This window comes from Talpa europaea, assembly GCF_964194135.1.
Source record: "Talpa europaea genome assembly, chromosome: 6".
Classification (NCBI taxonomy): Eukaryota; Metazoa; Chordata; class Mammalia; order Eulipotyphla; family Talpidae; genus Talpa; species Talpa europaea.
The window spans coordinates 69,906,803-69,934,435 of NC_140072.1; the positions used below are offsets into that span (position 1 = coordinate 69,906,803).

General features: G+C 35.8%; 1 protein-coding gene across 5 annotated transcripts in view; it reads left to right on the forward strand.

Moving 5' to 3' along the window:
* Window positions 1-27,633, forward strand: part of CCDC88A (coiled-coil domain containing 88A) — a gene marked incomplete at both ends in the record, with an annotated part of 140,646 nt that overhangs the window by 65,250 nt on the left and 47,763 nt on the right. For all 5 annotated transcript variants that reach the window (XM_084235087.1, XM_084235089.1, XM_084235088.1 and 2 more), the window contains 7 exons: window positions 4,594-4,740; window positions 5,593-5,737; window positions 9,747-9,931; window positions 13,997-14,134; window positions 15,525-16,595; window positions 24,319-24,446; window positions 25,639-25,777. In XM_084235087.1, coding sequence (XP_084091213.1) covers window positions 4,594-4,740; window positions 5,593-5,737; window positions 9,747-9,931; window positions 13,997-14,134; window positions 15,525-16,595; window positions 24,319-24,446; window positions 25,639-25,777 — 1,953 coding nt within the window. The remainder of the gene's footprint in view (window positions 1-4,593; window positions 4,741-5,592; window positions 5,738-9,746; window positions 9,932-13,996; window positions 14,135-15,524; window positions 16,596-24,318; window positions 24,447-25,638; window positions 25,778-27,633) is intronic.

A 27,633-nucleotide genomic window follows, 5' to 3' on the forward strand; every position in this document is an offset into this window, starting at 1 on the left:
TTCAAAGAATTAGAAAAAGAACAACAACAACAAAACCCCCTAAAACCCGTAGGCGAAAGGAAAAAATAAAAATCAAAGCAGGGATGAACAAAATAGAAATTTAAAAAAAAATCCTAAAGATCAATGAAACCAAAAATTGGTTCTTCGAAAAAATAGACAAACCTCTAGGCTCACAAAGAAAAAAAAAAAAATGGGACGAAACACATACAAATAGAATCATGAACAAAAGAGGAGAAATCACAACATACTCGGTTGATATCAAAAGAATAATCAGAGATTTTTATGAACACTTACATGTAAACATAATCGACAATCTAGAAGAGCTGGACAAATTTCTAGAAAATACAATTATCCAAAGCCAGATGAAGAAGAAATGAAGTATCTAAACAGACCAATTACAAGCAGCAAAATTGAAGCAGTAATCAAAACACTCACGAGGGCCTTCCCGGTGGCACAGCGGTTGAGCGCTGGATTGTGAAGCTGCCCGCAGCCTCTGCAGTGCCGGTTCGATCCCCGGCTGCTCCCCAGCCACCGGAGGAGGGTCCCACATGGCACGCAGACCTCTCCTGCCGCCTGCTGCTCCCCTCAGCAGTATACTTTGGTCCTTCTGCCTGCTCTGCTTCCCACTCTGGTTCTGGTGAATTCTCTCTCACCCTCCTGCGCTTCTGACTGTACACAGTGCTTGTATAATTAAATAAATAAATCTTTGGAAAAAAAAACAAAAAACACTCACCAAAAGCAAAAGCCCAGGACCAGACGGCATAACAAATGAATTCTACCAAACATTCAGAAATTAATTAGTGCCTATCCTATACAAACTCTTTCAAAAAGTTGAAAAAGAAGGAATACTATCAAATACATTCAATGAAGCCAACATTACACTAATACCAAAACCAAAGACAACACACAAAAAAGAAAATTTCAAGCCGTCTCCCTAATGCAGACTGATGCAAAAATCCTCAACAGAATCCTTGCCAACAGAATCCAACAATGCATCAAAGGGATAATACAATACAATCAAATGGGATTTATCCTAGGGTCACAAAGATGGTTCAACATATGAAAATTGATTAATATATACCAGCACATCCACAAAAAGAAAAATAAAAACCATATCATCATATCAATAGATCCTGAGAAAGCATTCAACAAAGTTCAACATCCATTTATGAAGAAGGCCCTTGAAATTCTTGGGATAAAAAGAACATACCTTAACATGATAAAAGACATGTACAACAAACCCACAGCCAGTATTAATTCTCAATGGTGAAAAGATGAAGGCCTTTTTTAAGATCAGGAACAAGACAAGGGTGTCCACTCTCACTACTGCTCTTCAATATAATACTGGTGATCCTAGCCAGAGCAATAAGGCAAGAAAAACATACAAGGAATCCAACTAGGGAAAGGAGAAGTGAAACTATCACTATTTGCAGAAGATATGATAATATGCATAGAGAACCCCAAAAACTCCACAGAAAAACTAATCAAAATAATCAACCAGTTTAGTAAAGAAGCAGGTTACAAAATCAACACACAAAGATCAGTAGTTTTCCTGTACACAATCAATCAATCTGAAGAAGAAGAAATCAAGAAAACCATCCCTTTTATAATTGAAAAAAAAATCAAATACATGGGAATAAACCTAACAAGAGGTGAAGGGCCTATACAAAGAAAATTGTAAAATACTATTAAAAGAAATAGAAGAGACACAAAGAAATGAAAAGCCATCCCCAGCTCATGAATTAGAAGAATTAACATTATTAAAATGGCCATCTTACCAAAAGCAATTTACAGATTCAATGCTATTCCCATAAAAATCTCAATTACATTCTTCAAAGAAATAGAAAAAATACTGATGAAATTCATATGGAACCACAAAAAGCCACGAAATGCCAAAGCCCTAGTGACCAAAACAAAGGAGAATGGAGGTATTGCACTTCCGAACTTCAAACTATACTACAAAGTCATAATAATTAAAACTGTGGTACTGGAACAAAAATATACAGAACAATGGAATGGAATAGAAAGCCCAGAAATAAAGACATATGTATATGGAAAACTAATTTTTTTAAAGATTTATTTTATCTATTTATGCAAGCATGGGGTACAGTCAGAAGCATGGGAGGGTGAGAGAACCCACCAGAGCCAGAGTGGGGAACAGAACAGGTAGACTGATGAAACTCACTGCTGAGGGGAGCAGCGGGCGGCAGGAGAGGTCTGTCGCGCTATGTAGGACCCTCGCCAGCAGCCGGGGATTGAACCAGCACTTCAGAGGCTGCGGGCAGCTTCGCATCCCAGCACTCAACCACTGTGCCAGCAGGGGAGGCCCTGGACAACTAGTTTTTGACAGAGGAGCAAAGAATATGCAGTGGATCAAAGAAAGTTTGTTTAATAAATGGTGCTGGGAAAACTGGGCCACCACATGCAAAAGAATGAAACTAGACCACTGCTTTTCACCATGCACAAAAATCAATACAAAATAGAAAAAAGATCTGGACCTGAAAACATGAAATATGTAGAAGAAAATATAGGGAAAACACAACAAAACATACATCTCAGTAACATCTTTAAAGACTCATCACCCATAGCAATGAAAGTCAAGGAAAAGATAAACACCTGGGATTACATCAAACTGAAAAGCTTCTGTACAACAAAGGAGACATTAACCAAAACAAAGAGACACCTCACTGATTGGGAAAAAATCTTGGCACTCCATACAGCTGATAAGGGACTGATCACAAAGATACACAAAGAACTCAGATGACTCAACAAGAACAAAGTAAACAAATGGGCAAGAAATGGGCAGAAGAACTTAAAAGACACTTCTCCAAAGAGAAAATGCAAATGGCCACTATGCATGTGAAAAAATGATGACCATCCCTTATAATCAGGGGGTGCAACTCAAAACCACAATGAGATACCACCTTATACCAGTGAGAATAGCACCTACCAGAAAAACTAGCAACAACAAATGTTGGTGAGAATGTGAAAAAGGAACTCTCCTACATTGCTGGTGGGAGTGCAAACTGTTCCAACCACTATGGACAGCTATATGGAGGTTCCTCAAACTGCTCAAAAATGGAGCTACCAATTGACCCAGCAATTCCACTCCTACGGATCTGCCCAAAGGACACAAAAAAATTGATTCAAAAGAATACCTGTGCCCCTTTGTTTATTGCAGCACTATTTATAATAGGTAAAACCTGGAAACAACCCAAATGCCCCAAACTAGACGACTAGATCAAGAAGATATGGTATATATACACAGTGGAATACTATTAAACAATCAGAAAAGATAAACTAATGCCATTCGCAGCAACATGGATGGAGCTAGAAGAAATTATGCTCAGTGAAATAAGTAAGAAGGAAAAAAAATATTGGGTGGTTTCACTTATAGGAGGAATATACAGAAACAAAAGAAGACATCAAGTGAAAAAAAACAGTAACAATAAAAAACAGAGACATCTTGCAGGGGAGGGAGAGGGAAAGGGGTTGGAGGGAGTGAGGGAGGAGCACAGGGGACTGTGGTGATGGTGCACAGGTGAATTGGTGGTGGAAATTCTGTGGGGACTACACCTAATGGGGGAAGCAAACATTGTTTAAAAATGAACACTGATGTTATATATATATATATATATATATATATATATATAATAAGATTTTTAAAAAGTTGAATTTGACAGAAAGAATTTGGTAATCTGTAGACAAAAACACTGGGTGATTATTCTCATATGGAATATAAAGAAACAAATCAAAGGAATAGGCAAAACTAAACCAAAGCATAGAAATCTAACTGTAGAACACATGCTTTCATAAGGGGTGCAAAGGGATGAAGGGTGCCTAGTGGACTAGTGAAGGGTTACTGTTGCTTTGGTGGTGAACATGATGTGCTAACATAAATCTGAAAAGATGTGCATCTATATTCCTAAATCATATACAGTTTTTAAACCATTATTACCTCAATAAAAACTAACACGATTTTTTTAAAAAGCAGAGTTAAAGTTGTGTGTAGGCATTTAATAATTGTGCATATGTTTTCATTGTTACTTTTCTCTTGCCAGCATTAATGTTACAGATTTATGTAGCTGTTATGTAGCATTATTAAAGATGCTTATGTAAAATATTTATTGATAGAGCCTTGGTTTACGATTAATACTAGTCTTAGACCAAGTTTGGTGTTTTATTTTAAAATCCCCAAATTCTTCCCTTTGAAGTTATAATCTGATAGAAATATTTAAATCAATTCTGATTCCATGGAGATTCATATTAAATATCTGGAATATTTATCCTTGTGACTAAGCAATTTAAATTTACCCAAACAATTTCATGTAAATCATGGTAGTACTACTCATTCTAATATAAGTACTTAGTATTTTGTTTGTATAATTGCTTAAATTCTGGGATTGAAAGGGGGAAATGAGACCAAGCAGACATGAGCTATCCCTGTTACTCATTAGCATTATACTTGCTGATGTTGAGAAAGATAGCTTAATATCTTGTTTTACAGTAAAGAATTTTTACATTACAGAGCTTAAAAAAGTAATAGATGTTAACACATTTGTGATGAATAAAGTCTATTTGAAATATTTTTAGGAATTAAAAGAAGATAATCAAGTTTTATTAGAAACAAAAACCATGTTGGAAGACCAATTAGAAGGAACTCGAGCGCGTTCTGATAAATTACATGAATTAGAAAAAGAGAATTTACAACTGAAGGCTAAATTGCATGATATGGAGATGGTAAGTATTGTAAGGTAAATCAGTTACATGGACTTTAAGGAAAAATATCTAACTTGCATGCAATTCCCCTTTAATGACAGAGATAGCTAGTATGCTTGAGGTTTTTTTTTTTTAAGAGTTATTTATTTATGCATACAAGAACTGGGGTTCAGGCCAGAGGCATGGGGGGTCAGAGTATTCACCAGAGACAGAGCGAGGTAAAGAACAGGCAGACTGACTGAAATACACTGCTGAGGGGAGCAGCGGGTGAGTCAGGAGTGGTCTGCTGCACCATGTGGGTTGCTCCCTCGCCGGGGATCGAACTCATGCTGCACAGGCTGTGGATTGCTTCATAGGTTGTAGCTTAACCCCTTTGCCACCAGGGAGGCCCTAGTATGCTTGAGTTTTTAACAGAATAGCAAGCTAAGTAAATTAGAAACTTCCAATTTTATATATATACACACAGGAGTAGTAGAAATTCCTGCTTCTTTTATGTTTAGTATTAATTTCACCTTCTAATTAAAAAAAAGCCCTAATAAGTTATTATATAAACATGCCTATAAAATACAAAAATAAAGCAGTTTGCTAAAATTGAGCATTGGGTCAGAATTCTTTTGTTATATCACTGACCAATACGTTGCCTATGAGGAAGAGCTTTCACAGTTTCTCCAAAGATCACTCGAAAAGGATGTCACACTGATCAGTATATAGACCATCAGTAATTATTATAGTAGCTGATTATTACCTTCAAAATGAAAATTTTAAGTATTCAAAGTTTACCTCATTCAGTTTCTGATAATAATTACATGTACTTGAAATCATACTGTTTCTTAGCTTTGTGTTTTCTCCCTATTTCTTGCCAATAAAAAAAAGGAACGTGATATGGATAGAAAAAAAATTGAAGAATTGATGGAAGAAAATATGACTTTGGAAATGGCACAGAAACAAAGTATGGATGAGTCATTACATCTTGGCTGGGAGCTGGAACAGATATCCAGAACTAGTGAAATTGCTGAAGGTATTCACAGATTGTTTTATTTAAATGGATAAATGAATTCAAAGTTGTATTTATGCATATGTTTCTGGATATTTTATTGCAATCCTTTAGTTTACTCAGTTGGAAATGTCTCAGAAAACCAGCTGTCTGTCTAAATTTTATAAGGTAATATGTATTTTCACTTCTTGCATCCTTTGCATGTTCTACAGTTCAACTTTTTGAGTATAGTGTTGGGTTGTTGGTAAAGTCATGGTGCATTTTTGCAACAGATGGCACTAGTTCACTTTTGGAAATATTTGAGGCATTCACATCTGTGTTATTGCTAGTCATTTAACAGTTTGACAGTTCTAGCTTCATTCTAAAGAAAGGAATGATTTGGTTGAGTTTTGCAGATTTTATGAGTTTGAAGATGGAGGACCAAACCGCATTTTCGCCATATTTTAATGTTTTATTTTCGTAAAGGGAAGAACGTATGTCAAGCTTGTGAAAAGTTGCATAATATTTTCAGTTACAATGCTCTAGAACATAACTACTAGCTATGCTCATGAAATTCCGTGCTGGTGATTTTGATCTCAATGATATTCCTTGGTCAGAGAGGCCCACCAAGCTTGATGATGACAAAAATATAGGCATTGATCGCGTCAAACCTAGGTTACAAAACACGAGACATTGCAGAAATATTGAAATTCCATCATTCAGATGTTCATGCCTAACCTGAAAAATGTAAGCAAGCTTGATATTTGGTTTCCTCATGAACTTAAAGATATTCATTTGACGGCGTATGTAAACATCAGCAATAGGCTCATTAAATGTGAGGAAAATGATCCCTTTTTTTGAAGTGACTGATAGATAGCTGGTGATGAGAAGGAGACTGTTTACTACAATGTGGTGCACAAATGGTCCCGACGTGATTTTTTGCCTCAAGGATATCACATGCAGATATTCATCAGAGGAAGGTTATGCTCTCAGTCTGGTGGGATTTTAAAGGTGCCATTTTTTCCGAGCTCCTGCCAAGGAACCAAGCAATCAATTAAATGTGTATTGTCGGCAATTGGACAGTTTGAATGAAACATCATTCAGAAACATCCAGAGCTCGTTAATCGTAAGGGAGTCCTGTTACCTCATGATGATGCGAGACCACATGCAAGTTTGATCACCAGTCAGAAATTATTGGAGCTTGGATTGGATGTGTTGTCACATCCACCATACTTGCCTGACCTTGCACCATCAGACTTCCACTTGTTTTGTTTTCTTCAAAACTCCTTGCATGGTTGTAATGTTCAATTCAGATGAGGCTGTAAATCAGCACCTGGTTCAGTTTATCACCAATAAAGACAGGTCCTTCTATGAAATAGGAATTATGAAGCTCACTGAAAGATGGCAAAAGGTTGTCAAACAAAACAGACAGTATATCATTGATTAATCTTTGTTCTCTTTATAAATAAATGGCCTTAGAAAAATAGCAAAAATGCGTCCTGACTTTTCCAACAGGATAATAGCCACTTTAATTAGTTGTTTAGAGACTGTTTCATGTTAATGTCACAAGAAGTTGAAACACGTTTATTTATTTGCTTGCAGAAATATAGCCATCTACTAAATATAAAAGTTCTATTAATGATCAGCATGTTCTTTGACTATAGTCAAACCAAAACAGTAAGTCAAAACAGTGGGAAGATTCTTAGGTGAGCTTGCAGCCAGAATAAAGCAAGTTAATCATCTTCTTGAATACTTTTGTCAGTATATAAAATCTCAATTTTATGATTTAAATACCAACCAGTCCAGTTACGCATTGAAAAGAATATAAATACCCAACCCTAATACATATTTAACTTTATCCTAAAAAAAAGACTCGATATTGACTTGTCTACTTTCTTAATACTGGGCATATACATTCAACACAGTTGTGGTTATAGGATTATGTATGCTTATACTGGTATACTTTATTGAAATTAAACTCAAGTCATATTTACTTGAATTAGATTGGGTCCATAATTCCTCAGCTACCCAGTTTTAGATTATTCTATCTGCATTCCTTCCTTTAGCAGGTATTTATTAAAACCTAAGATGTGTAAAAATAATAAACTAGGCCTTGAGTATATAGTGATGAGGTAGACATAAACTGTAAGAGTACTTATAGTCTGATGTTTACAGAATAATTACTTATGTAGATGACTCATCATATTTATTGCCATTAGACTTTTCCAAATTCTGTGGCACAATGTAAATTCCCTATTAATAGTAAGTGATACTATTCAGCCAATGAACTTGCTGAGATGTGTTTCTTACAATATTTATAGAAATTTTTTATTGTTTTCCTTCTGAATTGAATTACAAAGAAAGCAATTTAGGCTTAAATAATTGTTAACACTAAAATAGAATTATACTGTTAAGAGTTTACATGGGAGTCAATAATTGTTGGACATAGGGTTGCTGTGAGGATTGAATTTGTTGATGTCAACTATTATTATACATAATCTTATTGTTATAGTGTTAACTATTATCATCATCACTATATCAGTTGTTTTGTAGTTGATCTTAGCTGGTGTAATAAGTCTGACTTCATTTTAATGTAGTTTTGGGTGTTTTTTTTTTTAAAGTTATATAATCTTGTAAAAATTGTGTAAAATGATGAGAAATATAAAGGAGGAAATTAAAGTTGCTTAATACATTTTAAGTTGCTTTTACATTTTAGAATGTTTGCTTTCAGAATTTTTCTGTACACTCATAGGTATTTTGGATGTCATCAGATCAGTGTGAATTTACCATTCAAGTTTCTTTTTTAACCTAAGTTTACAGCATAGGTATTCTGCCATTTGTTAAAAATGTGTCATAAGCATTTTAATTTTTCATAACCTGACCTGAAGTCTTCTTTAAACCAGTCATAGTATTGAAAGTATTGTTAAGATATCTCAATGTATTGTAGCCTGATTTTGTTTATTTGAAATGCATGCCCACACATTATGAATAGAGTTTTATTAAAGAATACTTGGACAAATTTAAAAAAATTAAAAATTTAATGACATTATAAATAAGTTCTGGGTATGTAATTTACTGTATCATGATTATAGTTAATTAACACTGTATTGTGTATGGAAGTTAATAATAATATATTGTTAGATGGAAGTTGCAGACAGTAGAGCTTTAAAGTTCTCAGCATAGGGGAAAACATTGTAACTGTATGGCGATGGATGTTAACTAGACTTATTTTGGTGATCATTTTGCAGTATACATACATATCAAATCATTTTGTTGTATACTTTGAAACAAATGATATATGTAGTTATAGCATTAAAAAAATAAAAACTGATTTTCCAGTATACCAGCTTTTAATTAAAAGATTAATAATAAAATGCTGATTAGAACAAAAGCTGAAAATAAGGATGGAGGCTTTCTTAAAATCTGGTGGATACTTCATAGTATTTAATTTTTAAGAGAACATACGCTTGTGGGCCATATTAGTTTTACATATATATGTGTGTATTTTAAAAAATGTCATGGTAGTAGAAGTCTACTTGGATGATTTTCTTTGGCAAAATGGAGTACAATTTACTCTTCACACTTAACCAGAGATTACTGATTTAGAGAAACTCTGACTTTTTTGAGATGACCAATCTTTAATGTCAGGATATTTCCCCTTAAACTGTCTTTCTTTAATTTTTGAAGGTATAGCATAGACATGCTTTACACTTACTATTTGAGTCACACAGTGACTGTGTAAGACACACAGGGCAATAACTATATTTTATACACGTCTCCCAAGATACGCTGAAGTTAAATTGACTTGGGCATTGCCAAGTAGTTAATTTCTCTAATTAAAACTGAAATTCAGTCTATATTCTTCAGCCTATATTTTGTATGCCTGTTTTCCATTAAAATGCTTATGGATGAATTGAAAATTCAAGATTTACCTATTATCTGTCTTTTAAAATAAATTTTATAAAACTAAGGATCATGTGATATAGTGTACTGATACTTAATATTTTAAAAATAATGAATGAACATAGTTTTATCACTGACATTTTTTTAATAGCGCCACAAAAATCCTTGGGTCATGAGGTAAATGAGTTGACCTCAAGTCGGTTATTAAAGTTAGAGATGGAAAACCAGAGTTTGGCAAAAACTGTAGAAGAACTTCGGAGTGCTGTGGATTCTACAGAAGGCAATACTTCCAAAATTCTAAAAATTGAAAAGGAAAATCAAAGACTAAATAAAAAGGTAAACAAAAATTAATAATGAATGTAATGTTAAATACGTGTATATATAAATAAGTAGCACTGTGGTATAACATTTTTTTAGTATCTAATGAACCATCAATATTATTTTCCCAATATTATTATGTAAATTTTCAAGCATAAACAAATGTAAAGTTAGTGAATTCCTTTACTAGTTCAACTTCAACAATTATTAACCCACAACCAATCTTATTATCTCTACTCCTGTCTGTTCTTCCTAAGGCCACTAGATGATGTTGAAATGAATCCTGGACATGGTGTTTTTCACCTTAAATACTCATTACTTAAGACCCAAAAATTAAGGAATTAGGAAAAAACAGTGACTATCACAAACATTAATTTTAAAATTAATAATTTTGTGAGCATTTTCATTTCTATTATTGCTATCATTTTTTACATTTTGTTTGAACCTAAGTCCAAATAAGATCAGTACATTCAATCAATTGATATTTCCCTTAAGTCTCTTTTAGTCTATAGTATACTCTTTTTTTGCCTAGCAGTTTCTCTGTTAAAGAAACTAGGTTGTCTAATAGACAATAATTTCCCCACAGTCTAGGATTTGCTGATTGCATCCTTTTTGTGTTACTCAGTGTGTTCTTCTGTCCCCTGTATTTCTCAGCTTCAAATTGAGTGTTTGCTAAAAGTATTCATGAAGAGTGTGTACTTCAATAAGGAGACTTGTATCTGGTTGTTTCTTTTTTTGTGATGTTATCTTGGAAAATCGTGTACTTAGGTCCATTAATTTATCAGAGGCGGCCAAAATCCTGATGTTCTAATTATATTATCCCTTCTTAATTTGGTAGTTGCAGTATTTCTACAAAGAAATACTGGATTTTAAAAGCTATTCATTAAAAAAAAAACCAACAAACACCAATTTTGGTTATTCTGAGCAGCAACTTATTTTAAAAAGTAGTATGAATGTCTGATTCTTTCCATTATTTGCAAGTTTCCCACAGTGAATTTATTCTCATAATTACCCTCCTGCCCAAGAAATGAATGAGTTTGTTTGTCTTAATATTATGAACTTTTGAATTTAAAAAATATTTGAAGTCTATTAGTGCACTGTCTGAGATTTTAAGATTCTTCCTGAATCGTTATGACAACATTAACACTCCTTGAGATCTTTCTTGCTTTCTGCTGTGAGAAAATATTCTGGGCTCTCTTACTAAACATTCTTGTCCCAGACTGGAAAGAGCCATTTCTCCAAAATCACCTTTCTTCCTTTGTGGAAAATAGTATTTAGAGAACATATTTAAGCGTTTTGAAACATGAATTTTTAACTAGGAAATAGTTGAACAAAAATAGTCTCTCATTGTGGGACAATTTTACCAAAAAAACTTATTTTTGCCCATCTTTGTACATACAGAAATTCACATTTAAGTAGTCATATAACAACAGTGATTTTTTTTTTTTAAAGATTTATTTATTTATTTATTTATACAAGCACTGGGCACAGTCAGAAGTGCGGGAGGGTGAGAGAATTCACCAGAGCCAGAGTGGGGAACAGAACAGGCAGACTGACAAAGTACACTGCTGAGGGGAGCAGCAGTTGGCAGGAGAGGTCTGCGCGCCATGTGGGACCCTCTCCTTGCAGCCGGGGATCGAACCGGCGCTGCAGAGGCTGCGGGCAGCTTCGCAACCCAGAGCTCAACCACTGCGCCACCGGGGAGGCCCAGTGATTTTTTTTTTAATCAGAAACACTTCTCTAAAATTTCTTCTTGCCAAAATTTGCTTTCACATTGTTTCCATTTCTTACTCACTATGAGCAATATTACATTAAACTTGTACATTTGTTCTTGTGAATTAGTTTATACTTCTCTATGTAGTAAGCCATATCTCCTTTTTCCCTTGAGAAATTGAGTTTCTAGACTTCATTATGAAAATATCTCTAGCTTTCCATCAGTGGTTTTGAACTATTGTATGTATCAAATCACCTGTCAGGCTTGTTAAAATAGATTTCTGAACCCATGTCCAGAGTTTCTGATTTAATTGGTCTGGAGTAGAGGCTAAGAATTTTCATTTTTGAGAAGTTCCAAGGTGGTTCACCTTGCTCTCTGCCCCATGATTGAAAACCACTGCCTTAGGTATTATGAATAGTCTCCCTGTTTTCTTGCAATATCTTTACTGTTTTAAAACATTTTGACAATATCTTAATCCATTAAAGAAATAATCTTAACAAATATTTGACAGTCATCGTAGTAGCTATTTATAATTGGGAACAGTTTCCTTTTGGTTGCCATTATAATTGAATATATTTCCATTTTGATATTAGTTCTGAAGTCTAATTAGTAAATTCTTAATGATTCTATAGTAATTACTTATATGAAAATGTCTTGTAAATTTAGTGTTCCATTTGACTCCCTCTGATGTAAAATGACAATGAGTAATTAAATAACATTCATATGTGTCAGTTTATAATGGGAGAACCAGATTAGTAGCTAAGAGCTAAAAACTTTGTGAATATGCACATTGATATTAAATTTGAATTAATGGTTAATATATGTGATTTGATGCTTTTAAGATGTTACTGAATGGCTGTTTAACTTGTGTGTTTATTTTCTATTATTATCAAAATAGAAAATTTAAACTTGCTTTTTTAAGATTTAAAATTCTAAGAGTTCACTGTTGATATAATCATTTAAGGAATATTTAAACTTGAAGTAGAATATTTTATGTAGCTAAACCTTTTATTATCTGGCTTGAACATTTTATTAGAATAATGGGAAAATGAATGATTTGGAATATTTTGAACATGGATTAGCTACTATAACCACATGGATGAGCTACTTATAACCACATTATTATATCTTCAGAATGTATAAATTAAAATAATTTAAAACTGGATTATAAGTATATGCCCAAGTTTTATTCAGACCTTTTTTCTTGGTATTTATTCTTCCCTTTTTCCTTTCCTCTTTTATTTTAAAACCAGTTCTTTTTGTTTCCTCTTTTAACTTATATCACCATTTCTTTTTTTTTTTTTTTGTCAGATGTTCACCAGGGGAGGCCTGAGCTTTATTTTTAAATTCATATGAATTTCATCAATATTTGCCCTATTTCTTTAAAGAATATGTTTGAGATTTTTTTATTGGATTGTATTGAATCTGTAAATTGCTTTAGGTAGGATGGCAATTTTGATAATGTTAATCCTTCCAATCCATAAGCAGGAATGTTTTCCATTTCTTTGTGTCTTCTATTTCTTTTATCAAATTTTGTATTTTTCTTTTTTTTTTGTATGTAAGAATGTGTGTAGATTTTTATTTCATTGAAATAACATTTGGTTTTTTTATTTTTTTTAATAATAAATTTTATTTTTATATTCCCCATACAATTGCAACCCCCCCATTCTGACCCCAATCCTCCCCTCCCGCCCCCACCCCCCAAAAAGTGTCTCTGGATCATAGTTTTTTGTTGATTTTGATTTTCACTTTCTTGTAGTTATTTATTTTCCTGGTCCCTTATTTAAGTTTTCTAGATTCCTGTTATGAGTGAGACCATCCGGTATTTTTCTTTTTCTTTCTGGCTTATTTCGCTGAGCATGATCCCTTCCAGCGCCATCCATGTTGCTGCAAATTGCATGTGTTTATCTTTTTTGAATGCTGAGTAATATTCCATGGATATCACCATTTCTTATCTTTTCCTTCATGTTTTTATAGTCTGTTTTTCTTTCTTGTTCATTGACATTCCTTGACTGTAATTAAAATTTTATTTTACAATTCCTCTCACTCCAAGGAAATTTTCCAATAAGATTGAAATAATAATCTCCTTATAGCACATAATTTTCATATATTTAGTTGAATTTGTCTTTGCATTTAGAAGTAGTTTACCCTTAAAGATGTAGAGGATAAGATAGTTATGTCTCCAAATTTTACACAGTTGTCAAAGTTAGCATGGATTATTACTTGAATTTTAATACTAAATTATTAAGTTTTACGATTTATGTATAAAATTATTTTTATCCATTATTCATGATTATACTTTGTTTTGACATATTTCTTCATTGGAAAATATTTCATCCTATTTTTTTTTGTGATTTAATTTTCTCCAGGTTGAAATTCTGGAAAATGAGGTTATTCAAGAGAAGCAAAGTCTTCAGAATTGTCAGAATTTAAGCAAAGATCTAATGAAGGAGAAAGCTCAACTTGAAAAAACAGTTGAAACTCTGAGAGAAAATTCAGAGAGACAGGTTCATAAATATCCTATTAAATAATATATCTTAAAATTTATTAGCAAAAGTTATTTTAAAAAGTGACACTGAGGGAAATATCTCAAATTTTGTAGATTTCAAAATAACAGTGGTTTTACCTCATTTTCTTTTTTTAAAATTTATTTTTATTTATTTATGCATATAAGAATTGGGGTGTGAGCCAGAGGTGGGGGGGGCGGTGAGAGGATTCACCAGAGACAGAGTGGAGAGCATAACACGCGGGTCTACTGAAATGCACTGCTGAGGAGAGCAGTGGATGAGACAGGAGTGGTCTGCTGTGCCATGTGGATTAGCTCTCTGACCAGGGATTGAACTTGTGCTGCAGTGGCTGCCAATAGCTTGATAGTGCTGAGACTTAACCCCTTGTGCCACCAGGGGAGCCCCCTATTTTACTGTGTTTTCTATCCCTTATGTTTTTGGAAAGTTTAGGATTTTTTAATTGTATTCTTAATAATTAGCCTAGTCTAAAATTTCACAGTCCCACTGTTTTCACATGTCTGTGTAATGAGGATACAGTTTCTAAAGTCTCTGAGTGGAGTTGGGAGAAACACAGCTGTACTCTAACTACACTAAAGAGTAAGAAGTGGCAGCAGCAGTTATCTTAAGACACTATTATACTTGTTTTCAACTGTTTATTGGTTATGTCAGTGTATGCTTAAAGAAACTGAGAACTGGCTAAATTAAGTCATTTGCTACCTTTAAGTTTCTTTTTATTTTTTTGAAATAAATTTTGCTGTTTTAGATTATCTTGATGAAGTCCTCAGGCCACCTGTGAATTTGCAGATTTTTATAGAACTATAGAAAAAAACTCTTAGAGCTAAATATGAACTTGTCTGTACTTTTACAAGGTTCTCAAATTGTTTAATGCACCTAATTTTGAGGAAAGTATTATATTGAGTCATGCTTATAAATTTGTTTGATTAGTTCATAATTGTACCAGGGGACTTGTTATTTTGATGTTTCCAAATTTGAATTCTTTTGAAGAATACACACACATAGTACCCATATAATATAGCAAATAGTTACTGATGTCTCACTGCAAAATTTAATGACAATAAAGACTTATATTCTCAAGGAGATGTGTGTGTATGATCAGCTGTATTCATATTCAAAACATGTAGTTATGATGATCTGAAGATCATTTTGATTATATTGAATACATCTCTCTTAATGGTTCCATTAATGTTATTAACTCCCTAAAGACACATACTTTACAACATGGCAGTGAATATCAGAGTTTAAAATAGTCATATTGGTAGTTTTTTATATTTTGATTTACCTGTTAGCTTTTGGAAGGGAAACTATGTGATTTAAAAGATTTAACTCTTCATATGTTAATTTTTTTATGCTCTTTCTTTTTTTGAATTAGATTAAAATGTTGGAACAGGAAAATGAACATCTGAATCACACTGTGTCTTCCTTAAGGCAGCGGTCCCAAATAAGTGCTGAAGCAAGAGTGAAAGACATTGAAAAAGAAAATAAAATTCTCCATGAGTCTATCAAAGAAACAAGTAGCAAAATGAGCAAGATAGAATTTGAAAAAAGACAAATTAGGAAAGAATTGGAACATTATAAGGAAAAAGGAGAACGAGCAGAAGAACTTGAAAATGAGTTGCATCGTCTTGAAAAAGAAAATGAATTGTTGCAGAAAAAGATAACCAATTTAAAAATTACTTGTGAAAAAACTGATGCCTTAGAACAAGAAAATTCAGAGCTAGAAAGAGAAAATAGGAAATTAAAAAAAACATTGGATAGCTTTAAAAACCTTACTTTTCAGTTAGAATCCCTAGAAAAAGAGAATTCCCAACTTGATGAGGAAAACTTAGAACTTCGAAGAAATGTGGAATCTTTGAAGTGTGCAAGCATGAAAATGGCTCAGTTGCAATTAGAAAATAAAGAACTAGAAAGTGAAAAAGAGCAACTTAAGAAGGGTTTAGAACTCATGAAAGCATCTTTTAAGAAAACAGAACGCTTAGAAGTTAGCTACCAAGGTTTAGATACGGAAAATCAAAGGTTACAGAAAGCCCTAGAAAATAGCAATAAAAAAATTCAACAGTTAGAGAGTGAACTACAAGACTTAGAGATGGAAAATCAAACATTGCAAAAAAACCTAGAAGAGTTAAAAATATCTAGCAAAAGACTAGAACAGCTGGAAAAAGAGAACAGATCATTAGAACAAGAGACTTCTCAACTGGAAAAGGATAAGAAACAACTGGAGAAGGAAAATAAGAGACTTCGACAACAAGCAGAAATAAAAGATACCACATTAGAAGAAAATAATGTGAAAATTGGAAACCTGGAAAAAGAAAACAAAACTCTATTTAGAGAGATTGGTATTTATAAAGAATCCTGTGTTCGCCTGAAAGAATTAGAGAAAGAAAATAAAGAGCTTGTAAAAAGAGCCACTATTGATATAAAAACTTTGGTTACTTTACGTGAGGTAAATATGTTCCCTAATTCAAGGGAAATATTTTTTATATTTTCAACTCAAGTTTTAAGTTTTTGTGGAACCCATCATTTGCATTATCTGTTCATGGTTTTGTTTATTTTTTAAAGATTTATTTATTTATGCATATAAGAGCTGGGATACAGGCCAGAGAAGCAGGGGGTCAGGGGATTCACCAGAGACAGTGGGGAACAAAACAGGCAGACTGACCGAAATACACTACTGAGGGGAGCAGCAGGTAAGGCAGAAGAGGTCTGCTGTGTCATGTGGGTTTCTCCCTGGCCAGTCAGGCCAGGGATCGAACTCGTGCTGCAGACTGTGAATTACTGCATAGTACAGTGCTTAACCCCTTGTGCCACCAGGGAGGCCCTATTTATGGTTTAAAGTAGACATTTTGAATTAGAACTAAAACACTTAATTTCCTAAAACGTAGATATATGTTTTTGAGCTTATTGTAGTAATAAGGTTTTTTTTTTTTAATTTTATTTTTATATTCCCCATACAATTACAACCCCCTTATTTTGACTCCAAGCCCTCCTTTCCCCCCCCCCCCCAACCCCCATAGAGTGTCTCTGGTTCATAGTTGTTTGTTGATTTTGATTTTCACTTTCTTATAGTTATTCTTTTTCCTGGTCCCTTATTTAAGTTTTCTAGATTCCTGCTATGAGTGAGACCATCTGGTATTTTTCTTTTTCTTTCTGGCTTTTTTTGCCGAGCATGATCCCTTCCAGCTCCATCCATGTTGCTGCAAATTGCATGTGTTTATCTTTTTTGAATGCTGAGTAATATTCCATGGTGTATATGTACCACATCTTCTTGATCCAGTCATCTATTTTTGGGCATTTGGGTTGTTTCCAAATCTTAGCTATTGTAAATAGTGCTGCTATAAACATAGGGGTGCAGGTGCTCTTTGGAATTAATGTTTCTGTGTCCATTGGGTAAATACCTAGGAGTAGAATTGCTGGATCATATGGAACCTCTATGTTTAGTAGGTCCAGAAATCTCCACACAGCTCTCTATAATGGTTGGACCAGTTTGCACTCCTACCAACAGTGCAGGAGAGTTCCTTTTTTCCACAACGTTGCCAACATTTGTTGTTGCTAGTTTTTTTAATATGTGCCTTTCTCACTGGTGTAAGGTGATATCTCATTGTAGTTTTGATTTGCTTTTCCCTGATTACAAGTGATGTTGAACATTTTTTCATATGCCTGTTGGTCATTTGCATTTCCTCTTAAGAGAAGTTTCTTTTTAGCTCTTCTGCCCATTTTTGACAGGATAATTTTCTTTGTTTTTGTTGAGTCTCATCAGTTCTTTGTAGATTTTTGAGATCAGTCCTTTATCATTAGTGTTGTGTGCAAAAATGTTCTCCCAGTTGATGGTGTTTCTCTTTGTTTTTGTTATTGTCTCTTTTGCTGTGCAGAGGCTCTTTAATTTGATGTAGTCCCAGCTGTTGATCTTTGCCTTCACTATCACTGCTTTGGGTGATGTGTCTGTAAAGATGTCTTTGATGTGCATATCACGTAGTGTTTCGCCTTTATTTCCTTCTATGTATTTTATGGTTTCAGGTCTTATGTCTAGTTCTTTAATCCATTTTGAGTTGATTTTTGTGTATGGTGTGAGGTAGTGGTCAAGCTTCATTCTTTTGCATATAGCAACCCAGTTTTCCCAGCACCATTTATTGAACAAATTGTCTTTGCTCCAATGCATATTCTTTGCTCCTTTGTTAAAGATTAGTTGACCATAAATCTTTGGGTTTATTTCTGGATTTTCTATTCGATGACATTCATCTGTGTATCTGTTCTTGTTCCAATACCATGCAGTTTTGATGATTATAGCTTTGTAGTACAGTTTGAAGTCTGGGAGTGTGATGCCTCCATTCCCTACTTTTTTTTTCAGGAGCGCTTTGGCTATTCGGTGTATGTGGTGATTCCATATGAATTTCATCAATAACTGTTCTATTTCTTTGAAGAATAACATTGAAATTTCTATTGGAATAGCATTGAATCTGTATATTGCTTTTGGTAGGATGGCCATTTTAATAATGCTTATTCTTCCCATCCATGAGCAGGGGATGTCTTTCCATTTCTTTGTGTCTTCTTCTATTTCTTTTAACAGTGTTTATAGTTTTCTTTGTATAGGTCCTTTACCTCTTTTGTTAGATTTATTCCCAAGTATTTGATTTTTTTTGTTTCAATAATAAAAGGGAATTTTTTTTATTTCTTCAGATTTATTGTTTGTGTATAGGAAGACTACTGATTTTTGCGTGTTAATTTTGTATCCTACCACTTTACTGAACTGATTTATTAGTTTAATTAGTTTTTCTGTGGAGTTTTTGGGGTTTTCTTTATATTATCATATCATCTGCGAATAGTGATAGTTTGACTTCTTCTTTTCCTATTTGGATTCCTTGTATGTCTTTCTCTTGTCTTATTGCTCTGGCTAGGACTTTCAGTATTATATTGAAAAGCAGTGGTGAGAGTGGACATTCTTGTCTTTTTCCAGATCTTAATGAGAATGCTTTCAGCTTTTCACCATTGAGAATGATACTGGCTGTTGGCTTGTCATATATGGCCTTTATGATGTTGAGGTATGTTCCTTGTATCCTGAGAATTTCAAGGGCCTTTATCATAAATGGGTGTTGTACTTTGTCGAAAGCTTTCTCAGCATCTATTGATATTACCATATGATTTTTTTTTTCTTTTTGTTGATGTGATGGATAACGTAGATTAATTTTCGGATGTTGAACCATCCTTGTGTCCCTGGAATGAATCCTAATTGGTCGTGGTCAATTATCTTATGGATACATTGTTGGATTCTGAGAGCTAAAATTTTATTGAGGATTTTTGCATCAGTGTTCATTAGGGAGATTGGCCTGTAGTTTTCTTTTTTGTGTGTTGTCCTTGTTCGGTTTTGGTATTAGTGTAATGTTGGCTTCATAGAACGTCTTTGGTATTATCCCTTCCTTCTCAGTTTTTTGGAAGAGTTTGTGAAGTATTTGTTTTTGAATTTGTTTCTGAACGTTTGGTAGAAATCATTTGTAAATCCATCAGGTCCTTGGCTTTTGTTTTTGGGGAGGTTTTTGATTACCATTTCAATTTCGCTGCTTGTAATTGGTCGGTTTAGGTGTTCTATTTCTTCTTTATCTAGCTTTGGGTGATTGTAGAGTTGTAGGAATTTGTCCATCTCCTCTAGATTGTTGAACTTGTTTCCATATAACTGTTCATAGTAGTTTCTGATTATTCTTTTGATTTCTGCTGTGTCCGTTGTGATTTCTCCTCTTTCATTTATGAGCCTGTTTATTTGTGCTTTCTCCCTTTTTTCCTTTGTGAGCCTGGCTAGGGGTTTGTCTGTTTTATTGATTTTTTTCGAAGAACCAGCTCTTGGTTTCACTGATCATTTGGATTGTTTTTTTCAGTTTCAATTTCATTTATTTCTGCTTTGGTTTTCGTTATTTCTTTTCTTCTACTGGTTTTGGGTTTTTTTGTTGTTGTTGTTCTTTTTCTAGATCTTTGAGCTTTGAGATTAGGTTTTCTTTGAGTTCTTTCTTGTTTCTTGATGTGAGCCTCTATTGCTATGTATTTTCCTCTTATACTGCTTTTGCTGCATCCCATACATTTAGGATATTGTTGTCCTCTTTGTCATTCAATTCAAAGAATTTTTTTAATTTCTTCTTTAATCTCCTCATTAGTCCAGTGGTCTTCCAGTAGTGTGGTTTTCAATCTCCATGAGGTAGGAGATTTCCTTGCCTTCTTTTTATGGTTTATTTCTAGTTTGATGTCTTCATGGTCAGAAAAGATGGTTGGTATGATTTCAGTCTTGGTGTATCTGTTGATGTTTGTCTTGGGTCCCAGTATGTGATCTATCCTGGAGAATGATCCGTGTGTGCTTGAGAAAACAAGTGTACTCAGATTTTTGGGGGGTTTAGTGTTCTATAGATGTCTGTTAAGCCCAGGCTCGGACTGCTGTCCAGAAGGGGCCTGGTGTGGGCGAACTTCCCAGCTCACTCTAGCTCCTCAGGGAGACTTCTGCTGGTTTCAAGCAGTCTTTATTGAAGAAAGGTCCCTGTTCTAAAAAGGCAATGCAGGTACGCACTCCCCTGCACGCCCCGTCTGCTGGGGCGTTGGGTGCCTGCTCCCCCTCTGTGTTGGGACTGCTGGCCAGAAGGGGCCTGACCTGGGCGAACTTCCCAGTTCACCTCTGGCTCCTCCAGGAGCCTTCTGCTGGTTTCAAACAGTCTTTATTGAAGAAAGGTCCCTATTCTAAAATGGCGATTCGGAGACAGGCACAGTCTCCAGCAAGCTGGATCTGCCCTGGCCGTGGGTGCCCACTCCCCCTCTGGGCTTGGACTGCTGGTCAGAAGGGGCCTGGCTTGGTCAAAATTCCCAGCTCACCTCTGACTCCTCTGGGAACCTTCTGCCGGTTTCAAGCAGTCTTTACTGAAGAAAGGTCCCTATTCTAAAATGGCGATTCAGAGACAGGCACACTCTTCTGTGTGCCTGGTCTGCCCAGGCCCTGGGTGCCCACTCCTCCTCTGGGCTCAGAGTGCTGGCCAGACTAGGCCTGGCCTGGGCGAACTTCCCAGCTCACCTCTGGCTCCTCTGGGAGCCTTTTGCTGGTTTCAAGCAGTCTTTACTGAAGAAAGGTCCCTATTCTTGGTGTTGGTGATTTTTTTCTGGTCGCTAGGTGGCGCCTGAGATCTCTCCTAGTGCCCTTAGGGAGCTGTTTTTTTTTTTTTTACCCGTTGGGACAGGGGGACAGTGTGGGACTGGTGGGGAAAGCCTCAGTGGCTTTGGGGTGCGGTGTCTGCCTTGTGCCCCACCGTTGTGGGGATCCCATGCCCCGAATTTCGTGCCCTGGATCTCAGTTCCAAAGCCTCAGGTCCAGGACGCAGGCTGTAGCCCAGGTCAGTGTCTGCAGAAATGGCGCCTTTTGCACCCAGCTCCCCTGTCCGGGTGCCTGGTTTCTGATTACTCACTGAGGGACATTCACCTCAGTGAGGGCCCCCGCGCGTTTTCTCACAAGCTTCGGTCACAGACGCGGGGACCTGGGCAGCTGCAATCCACGTATCCTTTTCAAGGGTGCTGCTTTTCCACACAAGCTTACCGGCTGGCCTGGAGCTGTTTGTAGGTCTCTGGGAGTCTTTGTTTTTCTCTAATGGCGCCTGGAGCCGTTCGCTCACCTCCGTGGTGAATCCTGCAGCGTTCTCCACAGCTCCAGTTCACTGTGTAGTGGCTGAAATAGTTCCTTTCCACTCACAGTCCCGCTTGATGCGTAGTTCTTGTTGGTTGTTTTAGTGTTTTTTTTTTTCCTCCTTTCTGTTGGTCGTAGAGTGCCGACTTTGTGCGTGGGGGAGGGTAGCAGGATTCTGAGCTTTCCTCCCTTCTAGTCCTCTTTTATGGCAACTTTCTTCTTCGGGTAGTTTGCTGGAGTCACCCATTTATCTTTCGTGTCCCAGTTCTCACTGCGACCTGCCGCTTTTCCTCCATATTAACTTTTTTTTAACGGGAGATCTTACAGCGTTTCCTTGCCGCCATGTTGATCTACCTCCTGTAGTAATAAGGTTTTCATGTATTGATAGCGTCCATTATTACATTATAATTTTATGCTTTCATTTCAAAATAACAAAGTAATTTGTTCAAAACATTGAATGCTTAATAGAATGTCTGATAACTAATATTTAATGCTAACTACATGCCTGGTGTAGGGACTTTATCAGTTGTATTTAAGTATATTTATATAATTTTTGTGATCAATCCTGTGTAGGTACTATCTCCATTAGTTTAGACAACTCTGAGTTTTAGAGACATTTAGTAAGTTACGCATAATCACATAGGCAATAAATGAAGAGATCGATTGGTGAATTTAAATAAAATTTTGTTGATGTACATACAGTTTTAATGTACTATATGTATTTTGGGAGTAACACACCTGTATGTTATAAACCTCATCTTATATGCCACCAAAGTGCTAGTGTCATTCCCATTACCAGGTCAGCTCTCTACCATTCCCTTGCACCCACTTCCCCACCCCAAAGAGTTGTTTTTGATGTGATTTGTTAATTTATTTGTTTTGTTTATATATAATGTAAAACAATTTGATAATTGTCTTTCACTTTGGCTTCTTTGGCTTAGTTGCATCATCACCTCAAATTCTCTCCATGTTGTCATGAAAATTTTCTTTTTTTCTTTTTTTAAAGATTTATTTATTTATACAAGCACTGGGTATAATCAGAAGCCGGGAGGGTGAGAGAATTCACCAGAGTCAGAGTGGGGAACAGAACAGGCAGACGGACGAAATACACTGCTGAGGGGAGCAGTGGGCAAGGTAGGAGAGGTCTGTCTCTCCATGTGGGACCCTCACTGGTGGCCGGGGATGGAACTGGCACTGCAGAGGCTGCGGGCAGCTTCGCAGCCCAGTGCTCAACCGCTGTGCTACCACAGGAGGCCCAGTCATGAAGATTTTCATCTGTTTTAATAACCGAATTGGGTTCCACTGAGTATATATACACTTTCCCAATTATCTATTGATGACCATATAGGTTATTTCATGTCTTAGCCTGTTATGAACATAGGGGTCTATAAAATTTTTTTGGATGAGTGCTTTCATATTACTCAGATAAATACCTAATTGTGGTATTTATAGTTTTTTAAGTTTTTTAGTTTTCCCATTTTTAGTTTTTTATAGAATTTTCATATTGTTCTCCAGAGGGGTTGTACCAATTTAGATTCCCACCAACTGTGAATGAGAGTTCCTTCTTCACCATTCCCTCACCAACAGTTTCTAGTTTTTTAATATAGATCATTCTCATATGTGTTAGTTGATATCTTGTTACAGTTTTGGTCAAATTTAGGTCTTTCAGACTCCAAAAATCCAGTGCATTTTTACTTCTAAACCAGATGCAATTCAGGACAAACTTAAAGGTCAATACTGAACAACTTGGAGTTGCTGAATAGTTGTGTTGGGAAGGGTTTAATTTATAAAAGTAGATTGACAATAGGTACATCTCAGAAGATGATGGCATGCCTGGCTTTTTTTTTTTTTTTTTTGCTGCTCTGCACTATGTGATAATGCTATATGTAATCCTTTACTTTCAATGTAAAGGTTTCTTTGTATTGTGACAGAAAGTAATATTTGGAGTCTGAATTTCTGCTAAAGAAGCATAGAGAGAGGAGCCATTATTAGCCGTTCAAATTTTTTTCCTGTTGTTCTACAGTCTTAGACATAAACAACAGTTTCCTTGTACCTGAACATCTAGAATGTCTTCTAGTTCTTAAGATCAATATTGTAGAGCTTTTCCACTGGGAGCTTTTCCACTGGGAGGGACACTTGGAACAGCAAAAAGGTGTATCCAACATATAGTCACAGGAAGAGATAGGCACCAAAGTTCTAGCTCATTATTATACAGTTAGTGGATATATGTTTTTCCCTACAGTTTTCAGATCTAAATTTGTGCATTCATAAGTGAAGTTTCTCCTTTTAATTTTTAATATTAAAATTAAGAAATATTAGCAAAAAAAAGGCAGGAAAGCAATTTTGTTTGAGGAAGGCTATAACTTTGTTGCTTAACCACTTTCTAATGATGCAGGGAAAGTTCAACATTTCTGTCTTTTCTGCTTCAAATTAATATTCCTAGATGGTGATATAAACCTTGGCAGCATTTCTTAGGTGTTTATATTCTTGTCACTTAATGTATGTTTTGCATTCCTTTTAAAATAAGGATTTAGTGAGTGAAAAATTGAAGACTCAACAAATGAATAATGATCTAGAAAAATTAACGCATGAGCTTGAGAAGATAGGATTAAATAAAGAGCGACTCTTACATGATGAGCAAAGTACTGATGACAGGTAAGTATTAAATTTATTACACAATTACGCATACAAGCAAAAAAGTAGAGTAAACCATCTAGCGGCCCTAACTAACCTTGTTAAATGGATGGGCCCTTTCTGCTATTTGGCATCTTTTCCCAAACCTTCATTCATAAAATTTGTTAACGTTAATTGAGCTCGTATTTGCTGATCATTAAACATCAACGAAATAACAGTGCTTCAGCTGAGCTTTGAAGCATGAGAAAAATTTGCAAGGTAGAAACAATGAAGAAAGGCATTCCATAAAAGCACAAAGTTATACTGAACAATTTATAAGCAGACATTGAAGGTAGATTAGAAGAGGCAAACTTAGAGGCACAGAGACTAGTTAGGAAGCTGTTAGAATAGTGTCGGCAAGACATGATATGCATGTTTTCATAATGAAAGCATTAGACATGGAAATAAGGGAATATACTGAACTAAAACTTTCAGGAAATGGAATTGAAGCACTTAAAAATTATGATTGTGTCTGTGGGATCAGGAAGTCATTTAAGCCACAGTTATTTCTAGGCCAGTAAGTTAGCCTTAATACCACAAAGAAAATAAAACCTCATAAACACAAATTCCTTTAACATTCCTTGCCCTCCGTTTTGGAATTTGTGTATATCTGCATCTCCAGACAGATGGGGTCCTCTAATTTCAGATGTGTCCCTAATTTCTTCATTAGTCTACCCTTTCCAGTTTTTCAGTTGATTTCATTTTCCTTCTGAACTTCTTTGAAGATATCAATTAAGGTATTTATTCTTGCCATCAATTTAATGTATAAATTTATTCTATATCCTTGCTTACTCTACATATTGTATCATAAACCAAAATCTGACAATTTAATAAGCTCATGTACTCCGTCATTCTATAGATTCTGTTCTTATAAAACTAAAACTAATATTTTAAGACTTCTATGGCCCAGATGCCCTTTTTGAGCATTATTTTTTGCTTTTGACAAACTTGGCTAAAATCTAGGGCTCAGTTTATTATGTGATTTTTGTTGCTTCATAACCTGTAATTATTTAAAAGAGGGTGTAGAGCCTTAAGAGTAGCATTATTTCTCTCTTTAATAAAGATTTTTGTAAAACCTATTTATGGCATCATCATCTATAGTCATAAGTTATCTTTAAAAATAATTTTCTAGTTTCCAGTGATCAACTATATTATTTTTATGCTTGGATCTTAGGTACAAACTTTTGGAGTCAAAATTAGAATCTACTCTAAAGAAGTCCCTTGAGATAAAAGAAGAAAAAATTGCTGCTTTAGAAGCTAGATTAGAAGAATCCACAAATTATAATCAGCAGTTGCGCCAAGAACTTAAAACAGTAAGTGCTTTCCTTAGAATTTTATTTTATTAATATTTTTTTATTTCTTTTTCTTAAATATGAGAGTATTCTCAAACAGGTCTTTGTCATATAATAACAAATTACGGTGTAATTTACTCAGAACTATTTTATGTGTGTATGTCTCTGAAGCTGTTAGGGATATATCAGAATTAAGGGAATGAGGTGGGACCTCCCTGGTGGCACAACAGGTTGAGCGCAGTGCTGTGAAGCTGTCTGCAGCCTCTGCGGCACAGGTTCGATTCCCAGCTGGCCAGGGAGATACCCATGTGGCATGACAGACTCTCCTGTCCCACCCACTGCTCCCCTCAGCAGTTTTTTGGGTCATGTGCCTTTTCTGCTCCCTGCTCTGTCTCTGATGAATTCTCTCACCCTCCCGTGCCTATGGCCTGTACCCCAGTTCTTGTATAAATACATAAATTTTTTTTTAAAGATTTATTTATTTATACAAGCACTGGGTACAGTCAGAAGTGCGGGAGGGTGAGAGAATTCACCAGAGCAGGGAGCAGAACAGGCAGACGGACGAAATACACTACTGAGGGGAGCAGCGGGCAGCAGGAGAGGTCTGCGCGCCCTGTGGGACCCTTGCCTGGCGGCCGGGGATCGAACCAGCACTGCAGAGGCTGTGGGCAGCTTCGCAAGCCAGCGCTCAACCGCTGCACCACCGGGGAGGCCCAATACATAAATCTTAAAAAAAAAGGGAGTGAGGTGGCAAAAAGGTAGACTTACTTCATTGAGAAAAGTTCTCAATGTGACACTGACACTTTCTCAGTTGAGAATTCAGGTAGGTGTAAGGATAGCAAGTTGAGGAAAATTGCATGTATGGTGTTGAGAAAGCACCTAATCTCATAAATTTGAAGTCTTTTTTATTTTTTAAAGAGTTTTTTTTTTAAGATTGATTTATTTATTTATACAAGCACTGGGTACAGTCAGAAGTGCAGGAGGGTAAGAGAATACACTAGAGCCAGAGTGGGGAATAGAACAGCCAGACTGACGAAATACACTGCTGAGGGGAGCAGTGGGCGCAGCAGGAGAGGTCTGTTGTGCCATGTGGGACCCTTGCTGGTGGCCGGGGATCGAACCTGCACTGCAGAGGCTGCGGGCAGCTTTGCAGCCCAGTGCTCAACCACTGCACCACCAGGGGAGGCCCAAAAATTTGAAGTCTTTTCTAGATTTGCTTTCTTGTGATAGTTGTATTATTGTTCAGCAAAGTAAGCAAGGCAGCTGTCTATTTTCTCTACATGAGTGAATTGAAACTGAAGCAGTTTCCTTATTTTGTAGATATAATATATGGTACAGTCAGTTTGCAGGGCTACCAGAAGTGGTCTTACAGACAATTAAAACATTCACACTGACAAGATTACGTTAAGAACCATTCCGTTTAAGGGCTACAAGGGGTTAAGATGCAACATATGAAGCTGCCTGCAGCCACTGCAGAATGAGTTCGTTCCCCTGCCAGGGAGCTAACCCACATGGCTCAGCAGACCTCTCCTGTCTCACCTGCTGCTCCCCTCAGCAGTCTATTTCAGGCGATCTGCCTGTTCTGCTCCCTACTCTATCTCTGGTGAATCCTCTTAGCATCCGCACCTCTGGCCTGTACCCCAGTTCTTGTATGCATAAATAAATAAATATTTGGGGAAAAAAAAACCATTCAGTTTAAAACAGTATAGAAAATACAAGTATCTTGCAGGGTACTGTCAGGTGTTCCTCTTCACATACTTGCCTTAGAGTCATTTTCCCAGTGGATGATAGTTTAGATACAAAAAGGTGATATTCACATTGGATTTCTGTAGGATCTACCCTGACTTTGAGACTTCAGACTCCACAACAGTAACGAT